The 19490-nt window shown below is 44.8% G+C and overlaps 1 protein-coding gene across 1 annotated transcript; it reads right to left on the minus strand.

The window, feature by feature from the left end:
* Window positions 1-1384: 1384 nt before the first annotated feature.
* Window positions 1385-19444, minus strand: GTF3C5 (general transcription factor IIIC subunit 5). The gene is made up of 11 exons (XM_079961366.1): window positions 19231-19444; window positions 16742-16958; window positions 15338-15536; window positions 9651-9846; window positions 8638-8742; window positions 6948-7062; window positions 6645-6725; window positions 5324-5421; window positions 4742-4824; window positions 4094-4236; window positions 1385-2912 (listed from the first exon to the last, which is right to left on the minus strand). The coding sequence occupies exons 1-11, from the start codon at window positions 19408-19410 to the stop codon at window positions 2755-2757; spliced, it is 1575 nt and encodes a 524-aa protein (XP_079817492.1). The 5' UTR covers window positions 19411-19444; the 3' UTR covers window positions 1385-2754.
* Between the last annotated feature and the right edge of the window lie 46 nt (window positions 19445-19490).

Below are 19490 nucleotides of genomic sequence, written 5' to 3' on the forward strand. Positions count from 1 at the left end.
CCCAATATTTCGGCCATTTGGCCTCCATATTGAGCTTTTTCTGAGCCTTCGCTTCCATTGGTGACAACCACCTTAGAGTTTTGTTTTCAAGCAAGTCCTTATATCTTATCCAGACATTAAACAGTGCTTTCCTGACAATATGGTTTTTAAACGCTTTATGTGCTTTGACCTTATCATACCACAAATATGCATGCCACCCAAATACGTTGTTAAAATCTTCTAAGTCCAGAATGACATTCTGACATTCACACAAACCATTCTTAATGCATGGAAAGAGAAGGCAGGACTCCTAACTCCAGCACTGTCCCCTCTGGCAGCCCTCGCCTTCCACCCACGATTTCACAACACTTCTTGACAATTTTATGTGGCCAGATGGAGAACAGAAGGTCTATACCAGTTATGTGACTTTTATAACAGAAATACACCACTATCAGACCAAGAAATATGGACTAAATAAGGACACTTACAAACCCCTTGGCTGCTACTTCTCCAAATCTGCACTTTTTTTGCTAACCCAGTAAGCAAACTGTCACCACTAAGGCAGCCACAAGGCCAATGGCCGCATTTGAAAGACTTGTAATAGCCACAGAAGGACAAGGCCCAGGTATAACATCCATAATCTATAGCATTCTACTCAGTGCATCGGTGGGTTCACTTGACCCTATTAAACATCAAAGGGAATGTGATTTCAGCTATGAATTTGACCCAGGTAAATGGAATAGACATTGGACAAAAAAACCATTTAAGTCTAGTGTAATGGGATGTGGGGTTGCTTGTGCGTAAGCTGCAAACTGCTCCAAGCTGAGTAGTTTGTTCAAACTTTTCCCCGGCTGGACTGCCCTTCCTCCGTGGCTGTCTCAATCACTGGCAGAATCCGTCAGTGGGCGTTTCCTGAACTTTTTCCAACATAAAAGTTCTTTGACACCAAGTCTCCGCCTAGCCTCCCTGCACGGAAGCTTTCTGCGCAGAGTGGGCGTCCCAAGCGGAGGCTCTGTGCTCTCCCCGCTGGTCTCGCTGGAACAGTCTCGGAGCCCTCCCTCCGAAGCTCCCTCAACCTCCCCTTTCTTCCTAGCGTAACGCCTATCTCCTTCCCCAGCGGAAGTGAGCTCTCTCTCCCTACTGGGTCCTTCTCCTGCATCGCTGCTGCGCCTTACCTCCTCTCCTGTCTCCGATGGCAGTTCCCTGACATCTATTTTGGCAAGCAATAGAAAATTACCCTAAAACTCATATATAGGTGGTACCTAACACCCATGAAGCTGGCAATGATCCATCCTGGCACCTCACCCCTTTGCGAGAGGAGCTGCCCCACACTTGGTACATTGTCCATAGTCCACATGTGGTGGAAATGTAAAAAAATCCAGCCCTTCTAGAATTCAATTGGAAGTCAAATGAGAATTAGCTTTATTAAATATATTACATGATCATCTGAATTTACATAATATAGAATTAACAAGCCATTTATTACAAGCAGTGAGATGCAACATAACCAGACACTGGAAAGAGCTTTCTGGCACAATGATGGACCATTGGTACAAAACACGTTTGGGAATCAACCCTCCTTGAGAGAGTTACAAATAAACTATAGTTGACACATTGAGAGATCAAAAAAGATGGCTTTACCCCAATGTGGTTTAATTTCATAGTATATGCCAGTATTCCAGAAAATGAACAATTCCCCTGATCAGCATTTGGCTCAATTTGGTTGATCTAAATTTAAATTCAAACATAAATCATTATCTTCACTTTGAACCCCACTCGCATGTTCATCAGTATACGAATGCTTTATACTATTTCATTGGCAACATAAGAGGAAAAATTACTAATACTCAAACTTCATCTATGCACAGTCATAAGGGCTCCTGGTCAGGTATTTGGCCTTCAGGCCTTTGACCTCATCAACCGAAAAGGTAAGATGCCCACCTAAAGTCCACAAGGGAAGAAGAAGAGGAGTTTGGATTTGATATCCAGCTTTATTGCTATCTGAAGGAGTCTCTTTGGCATCGTCTTCAACCTGTTGTTCTCATATGCCTTCAGTTTGACTGAAGACAGTGTGTGCTGTGCGTCCATTCAAGGAGTGGTGTGAGTCCGTTCAACCTGGCACATCTCCATGCCAAGGCAGAAGTGTGGCAAGTTCTTATCCAATATATATTGTTCATAGATGACACAGCCTTGACAGCACACTCCAAGGAAACTCCACAGAAACTCATCAAACATTTTGACCAAGACTGTATGGAGTTTGGCTTCAACATCAGCCTGACAAAAGACTAAAATCTTAGGTCAGGACATCACCAGCACTCCATGCACCAGCCCTGGTGACCACACGTTTGAGGTGGTAAAGCTGGACAGGTGTATTAGTAAGGTGGCTACGGCAATGGCTTGCCTCTCCTAAAGGATATGGGAGAATGAGATGCTAACCAATGCCAAGATGAAGGTCTACCAGGCTTGTGTGTTTACCAGTTAGCTAAGCTTTCATTAGAGGAATACTTAGCAAAACCTCTCGGGATAAGGTATCTCCAGCCCCATTACTTGCACATTTGCCATGTCTGCAGAGCTCAAGGATAAACAGCCTTACTCATCACAATCTTCACCCTCAAATCAGTATCAAAAAGGCACACATAGGTGTCTGTAAAGAACAGAACCCAAAGATGAGTAGAAGAGACATGGATGGGTACTTGTCTCATTAGGCCTGGCTTCCTGTCTTGCCTGTAGGGACAAGAGAAGCAAAGGTCCTCGCATAGTGCCAGTTCTGGTGCATCACACATAGTCCAGAATCTCTGTCTCCATCTCATTCTCACTTCCATCAGATGGTTCTTTGAACTCCTCCTCTTCTTCCTCCTCTTCCTCTTCCTCTCCGGACTCGAACGCCAGCTGCTCTTTCCCCTCTTCTGTGTTCGAAGTGCTTGTGAACAGAGCTGGAGCAAAAGATAGGGAAAGGGATGAAGATAATGTCAGGGATGGATGAGTGGAGGGATGGCTGAGGAATTCCACTGGGGCAAAAGGGGAGGGGCGGGGTAGCCAAAGGTCAGTCAGAATTACTCCCTCAGGGGTCCCATCTGAAGGAAACAGAGAGCCAGCAGTGGCAGGAAGAAAGTGATTTCCATTGTAATTCCAAAAGCAGTTATTTCTCCCTCCAACAAATATGTGTATCTAGGGTTGCTAGTTGATTTAGTAACTCTTAATTGATTATGTATTGTTATTATTCAAATTTATATCCTGCTTCTCCTCCAAGGAGCTCAAGGTGTCTATTATTATAAGACAACCAATGTGTGACAGGGCTTAAGCTGAGAGAACTAAAGGCTGATCTAGTCCAGGACTCTCTTTCTCACAATGGCCAACCAAGTGTCTCTTTTAGGAAGCCCGCAAGCAGCATCTAGGCACAATGGCACTCTCTGCACCTGTGATTCCCAGCAACTGGCACTCAGAGGCATCATGCTGACAGTGGAGACATGAGCTTTGGTAACCAGCCCAAGGTCACCTAGCAATGAATTTCAGTCAATCAAATGGACTGATTTTTATAAGCCTAAGCTACATTAATAAAATGAACTTGGGTGGAGGACTATATGTTTTCAATATATTGAAAAGACATCCCTAATCATACCATGGACTGCAAGAAGATCAAACCTATCCATTCTGAAGGAAATCAGCCCTGAGTGCTCACTGGAAGGACAGATCCTGAAGCTGAGACTCCAATACTTTGGCCACCTCATGAGAAGAGAAGACTCCCTGGAAAAGACCCTGATGTTGGGAAAGACGGAGGGCACATGGAGAAGGGGACGACAGAGGACGAGATGGCTGGACAGTGTTCTCAAAGCTACCAGCATGAGTTTGACCAAACTGCGGGAGGCAGTGGGAGATAGGAGTGCCTGGCATGCTCTGGTCCATGGGGTCATGAAGAGTCGGACACGACTAAATGACTAAACAACAACAACAAATCATACTTTAAAAAAATAAAAAATCCAATACAAGTAATTCAAACTGCAAGCAGTAGGAGCTATCTTAGAAGAGCCACACAAGCTGTCCCAGGTCAGGTTAACATTTGTAAAACCTGGTTTCATTGCCAGGTTCCAACCTCCCTTGATTAATAGTATATTACCAGGCCTTTTGGAGCGGATGATCTGCTTTATCATCAGAGACATGGTATCCCGCAAGTCATCACTGGTCTTGGGAAGACACCAGCCATCCCTCTCTGTACACACCATCTCCATGCCATCATTCCGGCGAATGATCTTCTGCAAGCTGAACAGAGACTAGTCTCAGATTCTCTCTTCCCCCAAAGGACTGAACAAATTAGGTCTGATTCCCTTGTGAAGGTCGACCCTGGTCTCAAAAAATAAACTGAGGACAAAAAGACCCAGAGTCTGGATGTGTCAAATCATCAGTGGAAGAACCAACAAACCCATTTAAATGTAGATTTTTAAAACCCTGCTCCCTGGTAATTGTGGGTTCCTGTTTCAAAGGAATGCTGGGAACTGCCTAAGAAGGGGAAACAGAGGTACTCTCTCCTGAAGGTTCAATGTTTAAGGAGTGCAAGCCTTCTCCTCCCCCTACAGTCAGCTGAATTTTCTATTACTGCAAGGGTACCCATGGAAAAATTCAGATCAGGTTTTGCTTGCAGGGCCACCACAGCGGGGAGCGTACCTTTGAGGTTCAGACAGACATACAAAAGACATGCATGAACACAGACATAAATTGCCCCCCCCCCCAAGTTACTTTAGAGCCCCTTTTGATCAAGCACAAGTACCATTCCACATTCAGGTCACAAAGCTGATAGAACATCTGTCGATAAGGAGGCAGGGAACCTTCTCGGAAGATGTAAATCGAATCCTGAGAGAGGAAGAAGCAGAGGGATGGAAGACACCAAAAGACAATGGAACTGAAAGTAAAAATGTTTCCACAACGGGACCCTCTGTTGATGACTTGAATGTTGGAGAAAACCCTTAGCTCCTCCAAAGTCAGATTGTCACCCCAACTTCTTCCTCTTCTCCAATACAGAACCCACAAAGAGTCCTCATGGTTGTTATATTCAATCTCTTCCTCCCCAAACCGCCACATCTCCATTTCCCAGAGCAGCCCTCTGGACTTGAACAGGGCAACTGGGTCTCTCTTGCATCAACCCCAAGGATTCCCACCTCCACAGTGACAGGAGGATGAATTTATACTATTGGGCATTTTGCCTTTAAGCTGCTACCCATTTCTTTCACGTGACCAAATCTGTATTTCCCCAGAGGAGACAATGTGTCTGGAGACAGATCTTCCTAGTACGCCACAAGAGGAGAAAAGGGTGAAGTCAGGAGGAAAAACAAGGAGGAAGCCAAATACCTACTTTAAGTTTATACTTGCTGAAAGCAGATTTCCGTGGACTGGACATCCCAGAGGTGCTCAGTCCTTGCTTAAGGTCCTGGATGCCAACTACATGGCTCGCTGCAAAGGGCAGGAAGAGAGTCCCCAAATCACATGTTGCACAGCAACTTAAGAGCCTGGCTGCTGGATCAGGCCAAAGGCCCATCTAGTCCAGCACCCTGTTCTCACAGTGGCTGACCAAAAGCCTCTTCTAGGAAGCCCCAAAGCAGGACATGATTGCAACAGCAACTTTCTCTACCTGTGATTCCTAGCAAATGGCATTCAGAGGCATATTGCCTCTGACAGTGGAGAAAGAACATAGCCATAGTGACTAGCAGCCATTGATTAGCTTTATTCCTCCATGAACTTGTCAAATTTTCTTTTAAAGTCATCCAAGTTGTTGGCCACCACTACATCTTGCTGGAGAGAATTACATACTCAAACTATGTACTGTGTGAAAAATTACTTTCTTTTGTCTGCCCAGAACCTGTCAACATTCAGCTTCATTGGATGGTACCCAAGTTTTGGTATAATGAGAGGGGGAAATTTAACTTCTCTCTATCCACTTTTTCTTGACTGTCACCAAGGATGGAAGAACAAACTACAACATGACAACCTGTTGATCCTGTTTTATAATAATAAATAATAAATGCTCTGCAGCACCTGTTAACTACTGGTTCTGTGTGCAACTGGCAAAGGAATATATGAAGCTGCCTTCTATCAGGACAGACCACAGATCCATCTGCCTCAGTACTGTCTGCAGACTGGCAGCAGCTCCCCAGGATTTCAGACAGGGCAGTTTTCCAGCCCAACCTGGGCAGAGTGGGAATTGATAGTGAGGTCTCCTGCATGCAGAGCATGTGGTCTACCACACAGCACAGATGTCAGCATTTGAGAGTCAACTATCTCACAAAGGCTGATGAACTGGCCCACCCACCAGAGACCACTTTTAACAGGCAGATGAAGCCACCTACCTGTCAATCACCTGGTGTCATGTGATGTCAGGTGATTCAACTTCAAAGGAAGAACTGAGAGTGAAATTCCTTCCTTCCTTTGCAACCCCAGCTTTAATTTCAAGCCACATCTGAAAAGATCCCTGCTGAAAGCACGACTTGCAAGCCCTGTTTTCAGCAGGCGTCTGCTCAGGAGCCGCAAAAGGGAGGTTCATCTCATTCAAAAATTGTACCAGGATCAGAGAGAGCCACAAAGGGCACCCCTGCGAATTGATGGAAGAAATCACAATTGTTTAATTCACTAAACAAGATAAAGAAATATCTACCCACCCTCTTGCCTGTACCACATACCTGGTTTTTTCACGGTGATGGGCAGGCTGTAGTTGTAGGTGCTGCGTTTAGCTTTCACCGGCATGTCATTAGGGGCATACCCTAGGGGGAAATAAAACACGTCTGTGGAGGCAGAAGAGATGATGGAGAAGAGCACTTCTCAAAGAGAAACAAATTATACCAGGAATTTTAAATAGATATATCTATTTGGCAGCTTGGTGCTTTTGTAGCCTAGACCTTTCCTCTGCCCCCCCCCCCTGCCACCCAAAAGGCACTGATAGTAAAGAGTACAACAGTACTCTGATGGCCTGCTTCCATTTTTACCGTATTTCATTCCGCAGCGAATTCTGAAATCCAGGACCTGGTAGAACTTTGCTTCTGGGTGTTCCCTGGGATCATAACCAAAGCGGACCCACAGGCTCCTCCAGGGTCCAGTTAGCTACAGGGGCAAACAGAATTACAAGAATGTGAGGCTCTGGTTTTGATGCTCTTTTTTTTTAATCCTTACATCCGAACATAGGATTGAAATAATCTTTTTATTAAAAAGCACTCTCAGATTAAAAAACATCGCAACACCACAATCATTTTTGCAACAACTGCAAAAAAATGTACCACGATTTTGCTGCTATCAAGACCTTTAAAAGTGTTGGTGGCAGCAAAGCTTTAGATTTTTAGGTTTAGGAAAATGGGAAGGAAAGGAAATTGTGCACAGAAAGGCTATTTATGGCTGGTCCCTGTCATTGCCACCATCTAGATTTTACTTCTGGAGAGTGGAGAAAAATGTCTCATTTCAAAACTTTATTTCAAAGTTATTTCAAAACTTCCCAGAACACCAACTCTCGAACCCAACAGAGGGGGTCTGTGGGCAATTTTATGAGTGCTAAATAAAGAAACTACTGTCCTGGGCTCCTTTGGGAGGGTGGGCGGGATAGAAACTGAATAAATAAATCATGCAAATTTATTTTAAAAACTTTTGATTCCTATTTCTTTTAAACTGCATGCTGTTTGTATTACGCTGTTTGTGCTCTGTTTACTTATTATCTGCTCTGAGACCATTAAGTAAAGAGCAGGATATAAATGCTTTGAATGATTGAATGAGAGCTTTCTTGACAATCACAAAATAGGGGGGAAATGACAATACCCCAATAAAAAAATTGCAGCTTTCAGGAATGGAGCACTGCCAAGATGGAGACAATTTAGCATGTGCTTTGGAAACTCGGATGAATGGGCGGAGACAGGTGGGGAACCTCAAGCTCAAGCCCCGAATGCAGACGTTCAGTCCTCTCTACCCAGCCCACAGGACACTTCCCAGGTCATGACTCCCCTCATGCCACACATCCTTCAAGTGCTTTTGCTAGGTTGGACTGTATCCTTGAACTGTGGCAATGGTTCTTATATATCTGGAAGGAGAAATGTATGTCTGTATGTGCAGAAAGAGGGGATTTTGCATGGTTGGAATGCAGCCTATTGTACAAGGGCAAGAGTAACACCCATTGAACATGAGAACGTAAGAGGTGCCCTGCTGGATCAGGCAAATGGCCCATCTAGTGCAACATTCTGTTCTTGCAATGGCCAACCAGATGCCTGTCTGAAAACCACAAGCAGACCAGAGCACAAGAGTAGTCTCCTGTCCTACAGTTCCCAGCAACTTCCACTGACTTTTGCCACTGGCCACATCTCTTTGCCTCAGGCCCTGCCCTGCCCAGCACTGGAACGTGGCTCCTAAAGAGCTGCCTGTGAGCTAAAGCGACCCCTGGGCTGAAAAAGGTTCCCTGCCTCTGATATAAGCTGTCTAAGAAGGCCAACTTTTTTTTTTTTTTTACATTCTGGAATAAATTACTGAGTGCCCCCCGCCAAAAAAAAATCTTCCCAGCTGCATGCTTTCTGGCAACTACATTTGATAACTACTGCATTTACTAAATAGAGAACATTTCAATCCATTGTCACTATATGAGCTGCTGGGAACTCTTTTTAAGAAAGCAACACATACACACACGAAACATAATGCACTCACCATGTAGTAAGCTAAGTAAGGCAGAAGGAACTTGAGCTTGTCAGGGTGGATGCTTATATTGGCTTTCACAGCATTACGAGACCAGACTGGGCGGACCTCAAACAGCTACAAAACAGAAACACATACAAGAAAAGGTCTAACTATAACCCAAGGCTGGAAGGATGTGAAGTATAAAAAGACTCTGTTCATTGTTTCCTTGGAAAAGTTAATTCAAGAACTTAAAGCTGCCAAGATTTCTGACTGTACCAGATCGGGAGGTGTATGTGAGTGTTCCATTTGGATAATAACAGTGCATTAAATAATAATAACAACAAAACCATTAATAACAAATTAGGTTCCACAGGCATTCTATACAAAAATAGAATGTTTTCCACATACAGTAAAGTAAATCATTAGTAACATTTTCAGCTTTGCCTTGTCTCACCATAAATACATCATGCATGTGAAAATTGTGAATACACTTTCTACAAAGCAATCTAAGCCTGCAGAGCTTGCAGCAAGACTCAGTCCTTATTAACATAGGTCAAGAAAGGACCGCAAACACTTTCAAATTTGTCTGCTTTGGCAATTCTTTTGCACTTGATACCAATATGCCAAGCGTTCAGGAAGAGCCATGTCCCAATATGCCTTTCTTGACTCATACAATGGATTGCCTCGTTCCAGCCAAGTATGACTTTATTTAAAAGAATTGCTGGACTGATCTGGCCCTTTGTCTCCTCCTTGGGGCCCTTCAAACTTTTTCTTTTCCTGCCGTAGTCTCGTTTTTTGGTGATTTGGTGTTGTTAGGTTTCGTATAGCTTTTCTACAGAATATACTCTTTTGTCCTGATGCCCTTTTTGTAAATGTTCTGTACATGCTATACAAATAAAATTATTGAAAATAGGGGTAAAAGATTTGCCTCTCAACCAAGAAAGGGACTCTCAGCAGGGAGTTCCAGGCAACCCTGGCTCCGATGTCCCAAGTTTCCAAACATGTCTTTCAGTGTGTGAACAGACCCCAAAATGTGTGTCTACCTTCCTCAGTTCCTCTTCTGCTTTGTGATCCACTGCATTGCTGCAAACTCTCCTCCAGGTCTGCTCTGCAGCGTCCAAAGGCTTCATGGGGATCTCCTCATCCTCAAAGTTGATAAAGATGGCGTTGTGGGGCCGACGGGCCCGGCTGAGACCTATCAAATTTTCGCTGGACAACGTGGGGTTCTGATATCCTTCCCTGCAGGGGAGGGAAACAGAAATTATAAAAATGAATCCCATTTGACTCAGTTGTGTGAAATTTGGATAATGCTTGCTTTTTTGTTTATGACAACTCAAATTGAAAATTTAAAAAAAATGAAAAAAGATAATTTTCTTTCTATTTTTCTTTTCTGATGCCCCCTTTTAAACTGCTATCTGAACAGAGAATTTCTAAAGAGGCAACCATGAATCTGTTCATTAAAAAGACATGAATTTTGCTAAGTGGTGGGTTGATTGCCTGCATTTATATTTATCTGCTTTATTATTATATTTATATTCCACCTTCTCTCCAAGGAGCTTAAGGTGGTGTACACACTTCTACCACATGTCCATTTTATCCTCACAACAACCCTGCGAGGTAAGTTAGACTGAGAGTGAGTGACTGACCCAAGGTCACACAGTGAGTTTTATGGATGAGCAGGTACTTGTATGGGACACGGGTGGCGCTGTGGTCTAAACCACTGAGCCTAGGACTTGCCGATCAGAAGGTTGGCGGTTTGAATCCCCGCGACGGGGTGAGCTCCCATTGTTTGGTCCCAGCTCCTGCCAACCTAGCAGTTTGAAAGCACATCAAAGCAGAAATAGATAAATAGGTACCGCTCCGGCGGGAAGGTAAACAGTGTTTCCATGCGCTGCTCTGGTTCGCCAGAAGCAGCTTAGTCATGCTGACCACATGACCCGGAAGCTGTACGCTGGCTCCCTCGGCCAGTAAAGCGAGATGAGCGCCGCAACCCCAGAGTCGGCCACGACTGGACCTAATGGTCAGGGGTCCCTTTACTTTTAGGTACTTGCACCCTGGTCTCCAAAACCCTAGTCCAGCACTCTAAGCTCTATATCACACTGGCGTCTTCAATTGTGGAACTCAGGATGGTGAGCGTGGAGCTGCCATGTGTTGATGAGACTCAGAACTCAGCCCTTCCCAGATCTGGAACTTATGACCTCCTCAGAGGAAGAGCAGGGGTCAGAGACACACAGACCCCACTTCAAAGGATCTCCATATGATCAGTAGTACTGAAAAGCCAATAAATCTTTGTCTCTTTGCCCCAGGAGGCTCCCATACTAGTTGCCTGGATTCTCACACAGCTCTCAGAACCCACACCCCACCTTGACCACTTGGCCACAGGAACAGAGGAAGTGAGGCAGGCAGGAACTTAAAGCACTAGCTAGTTCCATGAGTGGTCACTCGAAAGTAGGGGGAAGTGCATGTAAGCACATGCCTGGATCAGAGCCTGCCTGACAGCCAGGAATGGGTTGAGCCTTCAGCTCCCATAAAAGCTTGGTCTGAGCTGCTTCACTTCTAAAAAACTCCAAACTCCCTTGAACTGAGAAAATGGACACAGACCTTGTTAATAGCAAGAAGACTGTTGTCTCTTGTTCATTCAGACCAAACTCTGAGGCCATAAAAAAATATCTTACACAACAATAAATCCATTGGGTCATTAAAACATCCTTAATCAAGATGTACAATCATACAAACAATAAAAAGCTTAACAACTAAAACAGTAACAAAAACCAGTTTGAAAAATAAAATCACAAATTCTGTTCAGCAGAACACTTGCATTCAGGACATGGTGGAACGCTAACATGGATGGGGCCTCTTGAATTTCAACTTCTTTAGTAAGGCAGCAGGCCAGTTTAATAAGACTCCATTTAATGTTGGATTTTGTCTTTAAAGAACTGGAGAGACTCTGTTGGTCTTTTATACTGTAATTTGTTCAGGTTGCCTAGAGAGTTTGACTCTTCCTTTATTAATAACTTTACCAGTAGACCCACTAAAACTTGCTATTTTCCTTCCCTTGTATTACTGAAAAGTTAGAGCTATATTTCTTCAACACAAATTATGAAGAGACTCTTCCACACTGCCCAATGTAACCTGGGCCCAAAGATGCAGAGCCATGCCAGAAAGCACCAGAAACAAAGAGTGAATAAGAGGAAACGAGAGATTTGAAATTTGGCCCCAACCTCCTATAAACCCTTAAACAAATCTACTCCAAGTCTTCAGCATTGTTCCCAGCTCTATCCCTGTTAATCCCCCTAGCCTACCACCCACAGTTCCACCATGCATCACAAAGCTTTCAAGTAAAGGTATGGCAAGCCTAAAAGGCCATACCGCCTAAAAGACTTGGCAACCCCACACCGTCACAAGAAATACAGAACAAACTAATGGACAACTAAATATCCTGACTGACCTATCATCAACTACATGCATTCTTAAACAACCCACAAATGAAGTCAGCAACCACTAGGCGATTGTCAACAGAGGGACACAGCAAAGGGGCGGTATCGGCAACATATAAAATACTACTCCAAGACACTACAGGTCCCTCACCAAAATCAAAGACCAATGGGAACATGACATAATAGTATGAAATAAACTCAACCCAATGGTCGAGGCTGTGGACCAATCCCCTCTTTAGAAGGGAACTCACTTTGAAAGTTATTTACAGATGTCCCTTAATTTCAGTGGATCTACTTTTATCACCTACTGTGTTCATGGGGCTTACTCCCAGGAAGTGTATATGGGATTGCAGCCTTATTCTGCCTGCCCTAAATTTTATTGACTTATTACCATAATTCATTCATTCATTCAGCTAGCTAAGGCAAATAAGTACCTTTCTGGATCAGATCACAAGCCACCTAGTCCTGCCTATTTATATCCCTTCCCATAATACAGCACTTGAAATGGGTTCAAAACAGATACTGGAGGAGCAAACCTCACAGTTCCCTAGGAAGGAGGACTGATTGTTAAACCAGAAACTATTTAAATGTACAGTGGTACCTCGCAAGACGAATGCCTCGTAAGACGAAAAACTCGCAAGACGAAAGAGTTTTTCGTTTTTTGAGTTGCTTCGCTATGGGCTTGCTTCCCTATGGGCTTGCTTCGCAAGACGAAAACGTCTTGCAAGTTTGTTTCCTTTGTCTTGCAAGTTTGTTTCCTTTTTCTTAAAACCGTGCATTCAGGGGGTGCAGTTGCAACTTGACTTCGAGGAGCAACTCATAGCACGCGGTGTGGTAGCCTTTTTTGAGGTTTTTGAAGACTTTGGTGATTTTTGAAGCTTTTCCAAAATCCGTGCTTCGCAAGACGAAAAAATCGCAAGATGAAAAAACTCGCAGAACGAATTAATTTTGTCTTGCGAGGTACCACTGTATAGTGGATATGAGGCTAAATAGATTCTCCTTTTTTTTTGTCTGTGGGGAGTCTGGAGGGACCTAATAATGGGAATCTTGTTATCGTGAATTAACCTTATTTAAAGAGGGAAAAGTTGAGCTTTGCAATCTTGAATTTATCTGAAATCTTCTACGTGCAGTCATGGTTCATCTGAGAGCAGGCTGGGTGGGAAGACTACTGCTCCTATTTTTCAAGGCTGTTTGGAAATTACCTGACAGATAGCTGAAACTGGCAAGTTATATAACAGCCAGGGAAGGATGACAGCCAGATAATAACTGGCTTGTACAGCTAAAGGCACTTTTTATTTAACACTGGAATGGGAAATGTAATGACAGTGTCCAACCATATGTTCTCCTTATTGTGAAAGGGGAAACCAAGGTAACATTTTCATGTATGTTGTAGGTATTATTTATTGCAATAAAAATCACAAAAAGCAATCATCGCTTTAACTGTTTTTATACAAAATTGTTTTTAACTGCTTTTATATTAGAAATTGTTTTGATTATTGGTGCTTTTATTGTTAAATTGCTTTCAGATACTTTATAGCAAAGTGAGCTATGAAGAATAACAGTGAGAAAAATCAAAGGTGTTAGCATGAGAAGTGTTCCAAATGTTACCTCTAATGAATTGGAAAGCACAGCCACCTCTTGTCAAATGTCAACAATGTGGCTGTCCCAACCCTGGGATCTGAGCTGCACTGATGAATATCTAAGGAACACATGGACATCAAAGAGAATATGTATTTCACTCTCAAATACCTTGTTTCAACTCCTTTGTGCATGCAAACCCAAGTGAAATGAGAGCTGGGTTCATACCACAATGCCACATATCCAAAAGCCTCTTTATGTCTGTAGCAACTATCAGTTCTGACAGCTGCAACAAGCACATGTTGATTTAACCTAGAAGCAGAGAGGAACACAGAAGTCACTCTGACTTTGTTGTTCCTCCCTGCTGCCAGAAGAAGTCAGGTGCTGCACTGGGCAGGTAAGCAAGCCAGGAGAGGTACCAAGAAGGGTGGATAGGGACTCTCTACAGGTGCCTTTTGCAGCTGTCAGAACCAATAGCCACTACAGTCAACTGGAGTCTTCTGGGTGTACCGAAGGTTGCTCCCAGGCACAACAGGTGTGGGGCACTCTTTTAGTCTATGTGAGTAGCACTCTAGGGACTACATGCTAGGCAGTGGTGGGCAGGGCCAAATCTAAAAGAGGGCAGGGCCTGCTGGTTGCAGCATGCTTGGCAGCTGAACAAGAGTGGAAGAATGTAACCAATATCACTCTGGACAGATAGTTTTAAGAAGTTCTTAATTTTGCTGCCTCTGAAAAACTAAAACACCATCTGAGAGTCTGGAAAGATGAAGTGGAGCCTGAAGACTTTGCAGCCATCTGGTGAATCTTTATAATAAACAGGAACAGGCAGCCTTTTGCAGAACTTGGGCCAGCTGAATATGACTTTTATGTGGAGATATCCATTATTATTCTATATCTTCTTTAATTTGTACAGGGAACAATGGAAACAGTGTGTGTATCCCTTTGTCAATCTTCCATAGAGCTTCCTTTTTTATACTCTGGACCTACACTGCATAAGACACTATTTATTTTTATTTGGTTACAATATGGCTATATTGTACCATTGAACACGAAAAAAGCTGTTTGCTGCCCCTCCAAGAAAGAATAGGAGTTCCCTTAAGAGGGAATACCACTTCTTAGATCAAGGGTTGCCCTCCAGATGTTGGTGCACACAGCTGAGAGGCAGGGTTGTGGAGAGGACAGAGCTCAATAAGCTAGTTGGCTGGATATGGGTGCCAAGAAGGCTATGTTTGGCCTGAGGACCAGAGGTTTTTCCCCCTACCGTCCAAGTCCAACCCTAAACTGCAACTATATTCAGCCAACATAGTAGCTGGTACATATATTAATCCTGCCACAGCAGAGACCATTGCTTAGCAGGTGGATTTGCCATCACCTACAAAAGAAGGTTGGCAGTTCGAATCCCTGCGAGGGGATGAGCTCCCGTTGTTCGGTTCCAGCTCCTGCCCACCTAGCAGTTCGAAAGCACCTCAAAGTGCAAGTAGATAAACAGGTACTGCTCCAGTGGGTAGGTAAACAGCGTCTCTGTACGCTGCTCTGGTTCGCCAGAAGCAGATTAGTCCTGCTGGCCACATGACCCGGAAAAACTGTCTGCGGACAAACGCCGGCTCCCTCAGCCAGTAAAGCAAGATGAGCGCCGCAATCCCAGAGTCGTCTGCAACTGGACTTAACGGTCAGGGGTCCCTTTACCTTTCACCTTTACAAGAGAAGACACTGACCTATGTTGTGTGTCTGGTCGATAGTAATAGTCCACGGGAGTGTCCAAGCGTGAGAAAATGGGTGGAGGGATATAAAGTGGAAGGTCACTCAGGAAGAACTCCTCTTTCTCTGGCTTTAGCATCAGGACTTTGTCATACATGGAGGTCTGCTTGCCATCTGGTCCAGAGTGCACTGCCAAATACTGGAAATCAGACATCCCTGGAGAGAAGGAGGCAAAAGTGTGCAGATCACCCCAAAAGATTGTTCCCTCACTGCACTACTTAGTGAAACTTGCACAAAAGAAACAGGCATCTCATTCAGTACCAAATCAACATCTATTAATTTCTTTAAAATGCTTGAATACTAACATTCTTAGGAACATACTGCCTTATACTGAGTCTAACCACTGGTCCATCTACCTCAGTATTGCCTACATTGACTGGAAACCACTTTCTGGTTTTTCAGGAAGGACTCTCTTTCAGTCCTACCTGGAGATACTGGGGATTCTGCTTTGTAGCAACCCAAGAAGCTCTCAGAGTGGCAACTTATGGAGATTTACACAATGCAATCACATTCAAAATGTTTTGCACATGCAATCAGAAATAACATGGTGCCTAGTGTAGTGAAAATTATAGCATATGCTTTGATAGAGAGCCTACATGTGAAGAGATGTAAAAACTGTGAAATAGTGTGTGGAAGTATATTGTTGTATTAAGAATGTGTCAAGAATGTGCAGGGGAAAAACTCAGCATTGAGCCAGCTTAATAGAGAGTGGACATCCTGTTCTTATCACTGAATCAGGGACTCAGATGATAATGCAGGCATGCTTTTCCTCTGAGAGTGTAGCCTAATTTCTACATCTGTGTATAGCTAAGTAGCGATAATACCTCTATATAAGTAATAATAATAATATAATAATAATAATTTATTATTTATACCCCACCCATCTGGCTGGGCTTCCCCAGCCACTCTGGGTGGCTTCCAAAAAAAAAAAAAAATTAAAATACTGTAATACATCAAACATTAAAAGCTTCCCTAAACAGGGCTGCCTTCAGATAAGCCTGTGTAATTTATAAGACTGTGGATTCTACTTTTGTGAGATCCCAAGAGGCTGTTGTTCTGATCACAATGGTGTATTTACTGAAGAAATCTCTGGTTTATTCAGGCAGCCCCCCCACCGTATTCATGGGGTCTCCTTGGTGCCACCAGACAGCACACCCAGTGAGAATCCCTGAGGCAAGGAAGTAGGGCTGAACTGAAATTTACAGAGTCTTATGATGGAAGCAAATCTTTCCTTACTGAAAAGGGGGTGAGATCCTCCAAATGTTGTTGAGGTACAACATTCATCATCCCTGGTCCTCTCGCCATGCATCTGGAGGACCACAGGGGTTCCTCATCCCTGCCTTAGAGAAAGGAATCATTACCTTGAAACTTATAAACTGTGGTAACAATGCCAAGAACTTCTACTTCAAAACTGACATTTTCCTCAAAATCTCCTGCTTCTGTCCGTTTCCTCCTCGTTTTCTTTTTAACTTTCAGCAACATGGAAGATGTCGGGAAGCGGTTGGCACACACAGGGTGGCAGTAGGGGTCCTTGGGGCGGAAGTAGAGCTCGAGTCTTCGGCTGGGGTCAGTGTAGATCTGAAAAGTATGCACACAACCAACAACGTAAATAAAAGCTAGGTCATTCTGCCAGCACACGAGTGAGGGGAAAATAGGTTTTGCTTCCTCCCAACCCAGCATGGTAATGCAGCAGGCTGGGGGCTCTCAGACAGGAGAGAGTGGGCTGGGCTGAAGCGAAGCTGTGGACCAAATGCACAACAAGCTGACCCCCAGGGGCCAGGAATTTCTCACCCTGAGTTGGATATAATCCAACCCCTACAATGTAGGGTTGTCATATTTCAAACAGTGAAAATCCAGAAAAGTAATTGAGCTTTACAGTGGTACCCCTGGTTACATCCGCTTCATGTTACATTCTTTCAGGTTACGTCCCGCAGCTACCTGGAAATACTGGAAAGGGTTACTTCCAGGTTTCGTCACTCGGGCATGCGCAGACACGCAAAATGACGTCACACACATGCGCAGAAGCAGCGAATCGCAACCCGCGTGTGCACAGACACACCGCTGCGGGTTTCACTCTTTCAATGTTGCAAACGGGCCTCCAGAACGGATCCTGTTCGCAACCAGAGGTACCACTGTACAGTCATACCTCGGGTTAAATGTGCTTCAGGTTGAGCGCTTTTAGGTTACACTCCGTGGCAACCCGGAAGTAACCTGGAAGTACACTCCGTGGCAACCCAGAAGTGCATTACTTCCGGGTTTCGCTGTTCACACATGCGCAGACACTCAAAATGACGTCACACGCATGCGTGGAAGCGGCGAATCACTACCCGCGCAGACGAAGGTTGCATTCGCTTCAGGATGCGAACGGGGCTCTGGAACGGATCCCGTTCGCATCCAGAGGTACCACTATATTTGGAAAAGTTGTTGAGATGTGATTACATTTTTTTGCCAAAGTTGCTGGGCTGTATGGTATGGGTTGACATATGTCTGGAGTTTCCCAGTTGGACACTGCTGCCGACTGCTATATTCTGTATATGGCTGGGAAAATCCAGATGTACGGCAATCCTGTACGGCTCGCCCCCCCCTTTCCAAAATCACCCCCACCATGCAGAACAGCAATTCAGATCACCCTTTCCTTTTCAAAATGAAAGATAAACAAGGTGTGAAGGGGATGTTAAGTATGAGGCTCCCTCTTGCCCCAGGTAGCCAGAAGTCTCTTCCGAGCTGAATGAGCTTCTGCAGGGGAAATATCTCAACAAAGGAGGGACATTTCTGGAAAATATTCATTTATGATTAGCCATACACAAGCAAGACCCCCAACCTGCCACTTCTTTAAACTGCCATTAAGTCCTTGGAAGACAAGGGTTCAAATCCGGCCCTAGGGGGCAACCTCCCTCACTGGGTTGTTGTGAGGAAATAACAGGAAGAGGGAGAATCATGTATGCCACCTTGAACTCCCTGGGGGAAGGTGGGATATAGATGAAACTGATGATGATGATGAGCTAAATGGAAATGGTGTGCGTGCTAACAGTAAAAGCACTCCTCAACTCCCATGGGGTCCAACTTTTCAGCCCTGCCTCTGGAGGCTCTGAGCAAGAGAGAGAGAGAGAGAGAGAGAGAGAGAGACTGACTCTGTGCCATGAAAACTCCTTGGGAGAGAAGAGTTCCACAGGGAACGTGCAAAGTGTCAGATGTAACCAGGCACGGGTGCCAGGGCATCCGAATGCAGGCTGCCTTGAGACCCCACCCCGCGCCCCACGGCAGCTTTGCCTCTCAGTAACCTGAGCAGAGTAGAGACATCACTCTACAAAAGTAGAGACATCACCTTGCCAACAAAGGGCCGTATAGTTAAAGCTATGGTTTTCCCAGTAGTGATGTATGGAAGTGAGAGCTGGACCATAAAGAAAGCTGATCGCCGAAGAATTGATGCTTTTGAATTATGGTGCTGGAGGAGACTCTTGGGAGTCCCATGGACTGCAAGAAGATCAAACCTCTCCATTCTTAAGGAAATCAGCCCTGAGTGCTCACTGGAAGGACAGATCCTGAAGCTGAGGCTCCAATACTTTGGCCACCTCATGAGAAGAGAAGACTCCCTGGAAAAGACCCTGATGTTGGGAAAGATGGAGGGCACAAGGAGAAGGGGCCGACAGAGGATGAGATGGTGTTCTCGAAGCTACCAGCATGAGTTTGACCAAACTGCGTGAGGCAGTGGAAGACAGGAGTGCCTGGCGTGCTCTGGTCCATGGGGTCACGAAGAGTCGGACACGACTAAACGACTAAACAACAACAATAACCTGAGCGGGGAGAAGGAAGAGCCAATCTCCAGAGGACGCCCATTCCCCACCCTTACCCTAGAGACCCCTTCCTCTCCGCCCAGCGTCAGCAGCGTCTTGTCCACGTCCTGCACAACGCCTGGGTACTCCACGCACACCAGCCTCTTGTCGCGGTTCAGCTGTGAAGTCGCCGCGTCCGCCCCGACGGCCGGAGAGCAGCAGCCTGCGCCTCCCTCGGCGCTTTCTCCCCCGACCATTTTCCCCGCCAGGAACCGCCGCAGTCGCTCTCTTCAAAAGCGTCCTCCCCTCCGCGTCGCGTAGCAACACGGTGGCGATC

Source organism: Podarcis cretensis (assembly GCF_951804945.1).
Source record: "Podarcis cretensis genome assembly, chromosome: Z".
Taxonomy (NCBI): Eukaryota; Metazoa; Chordata; class Lepidosauria; order Squamata; family Lacertidae; genus Podarcis; species Podarcis cretensis.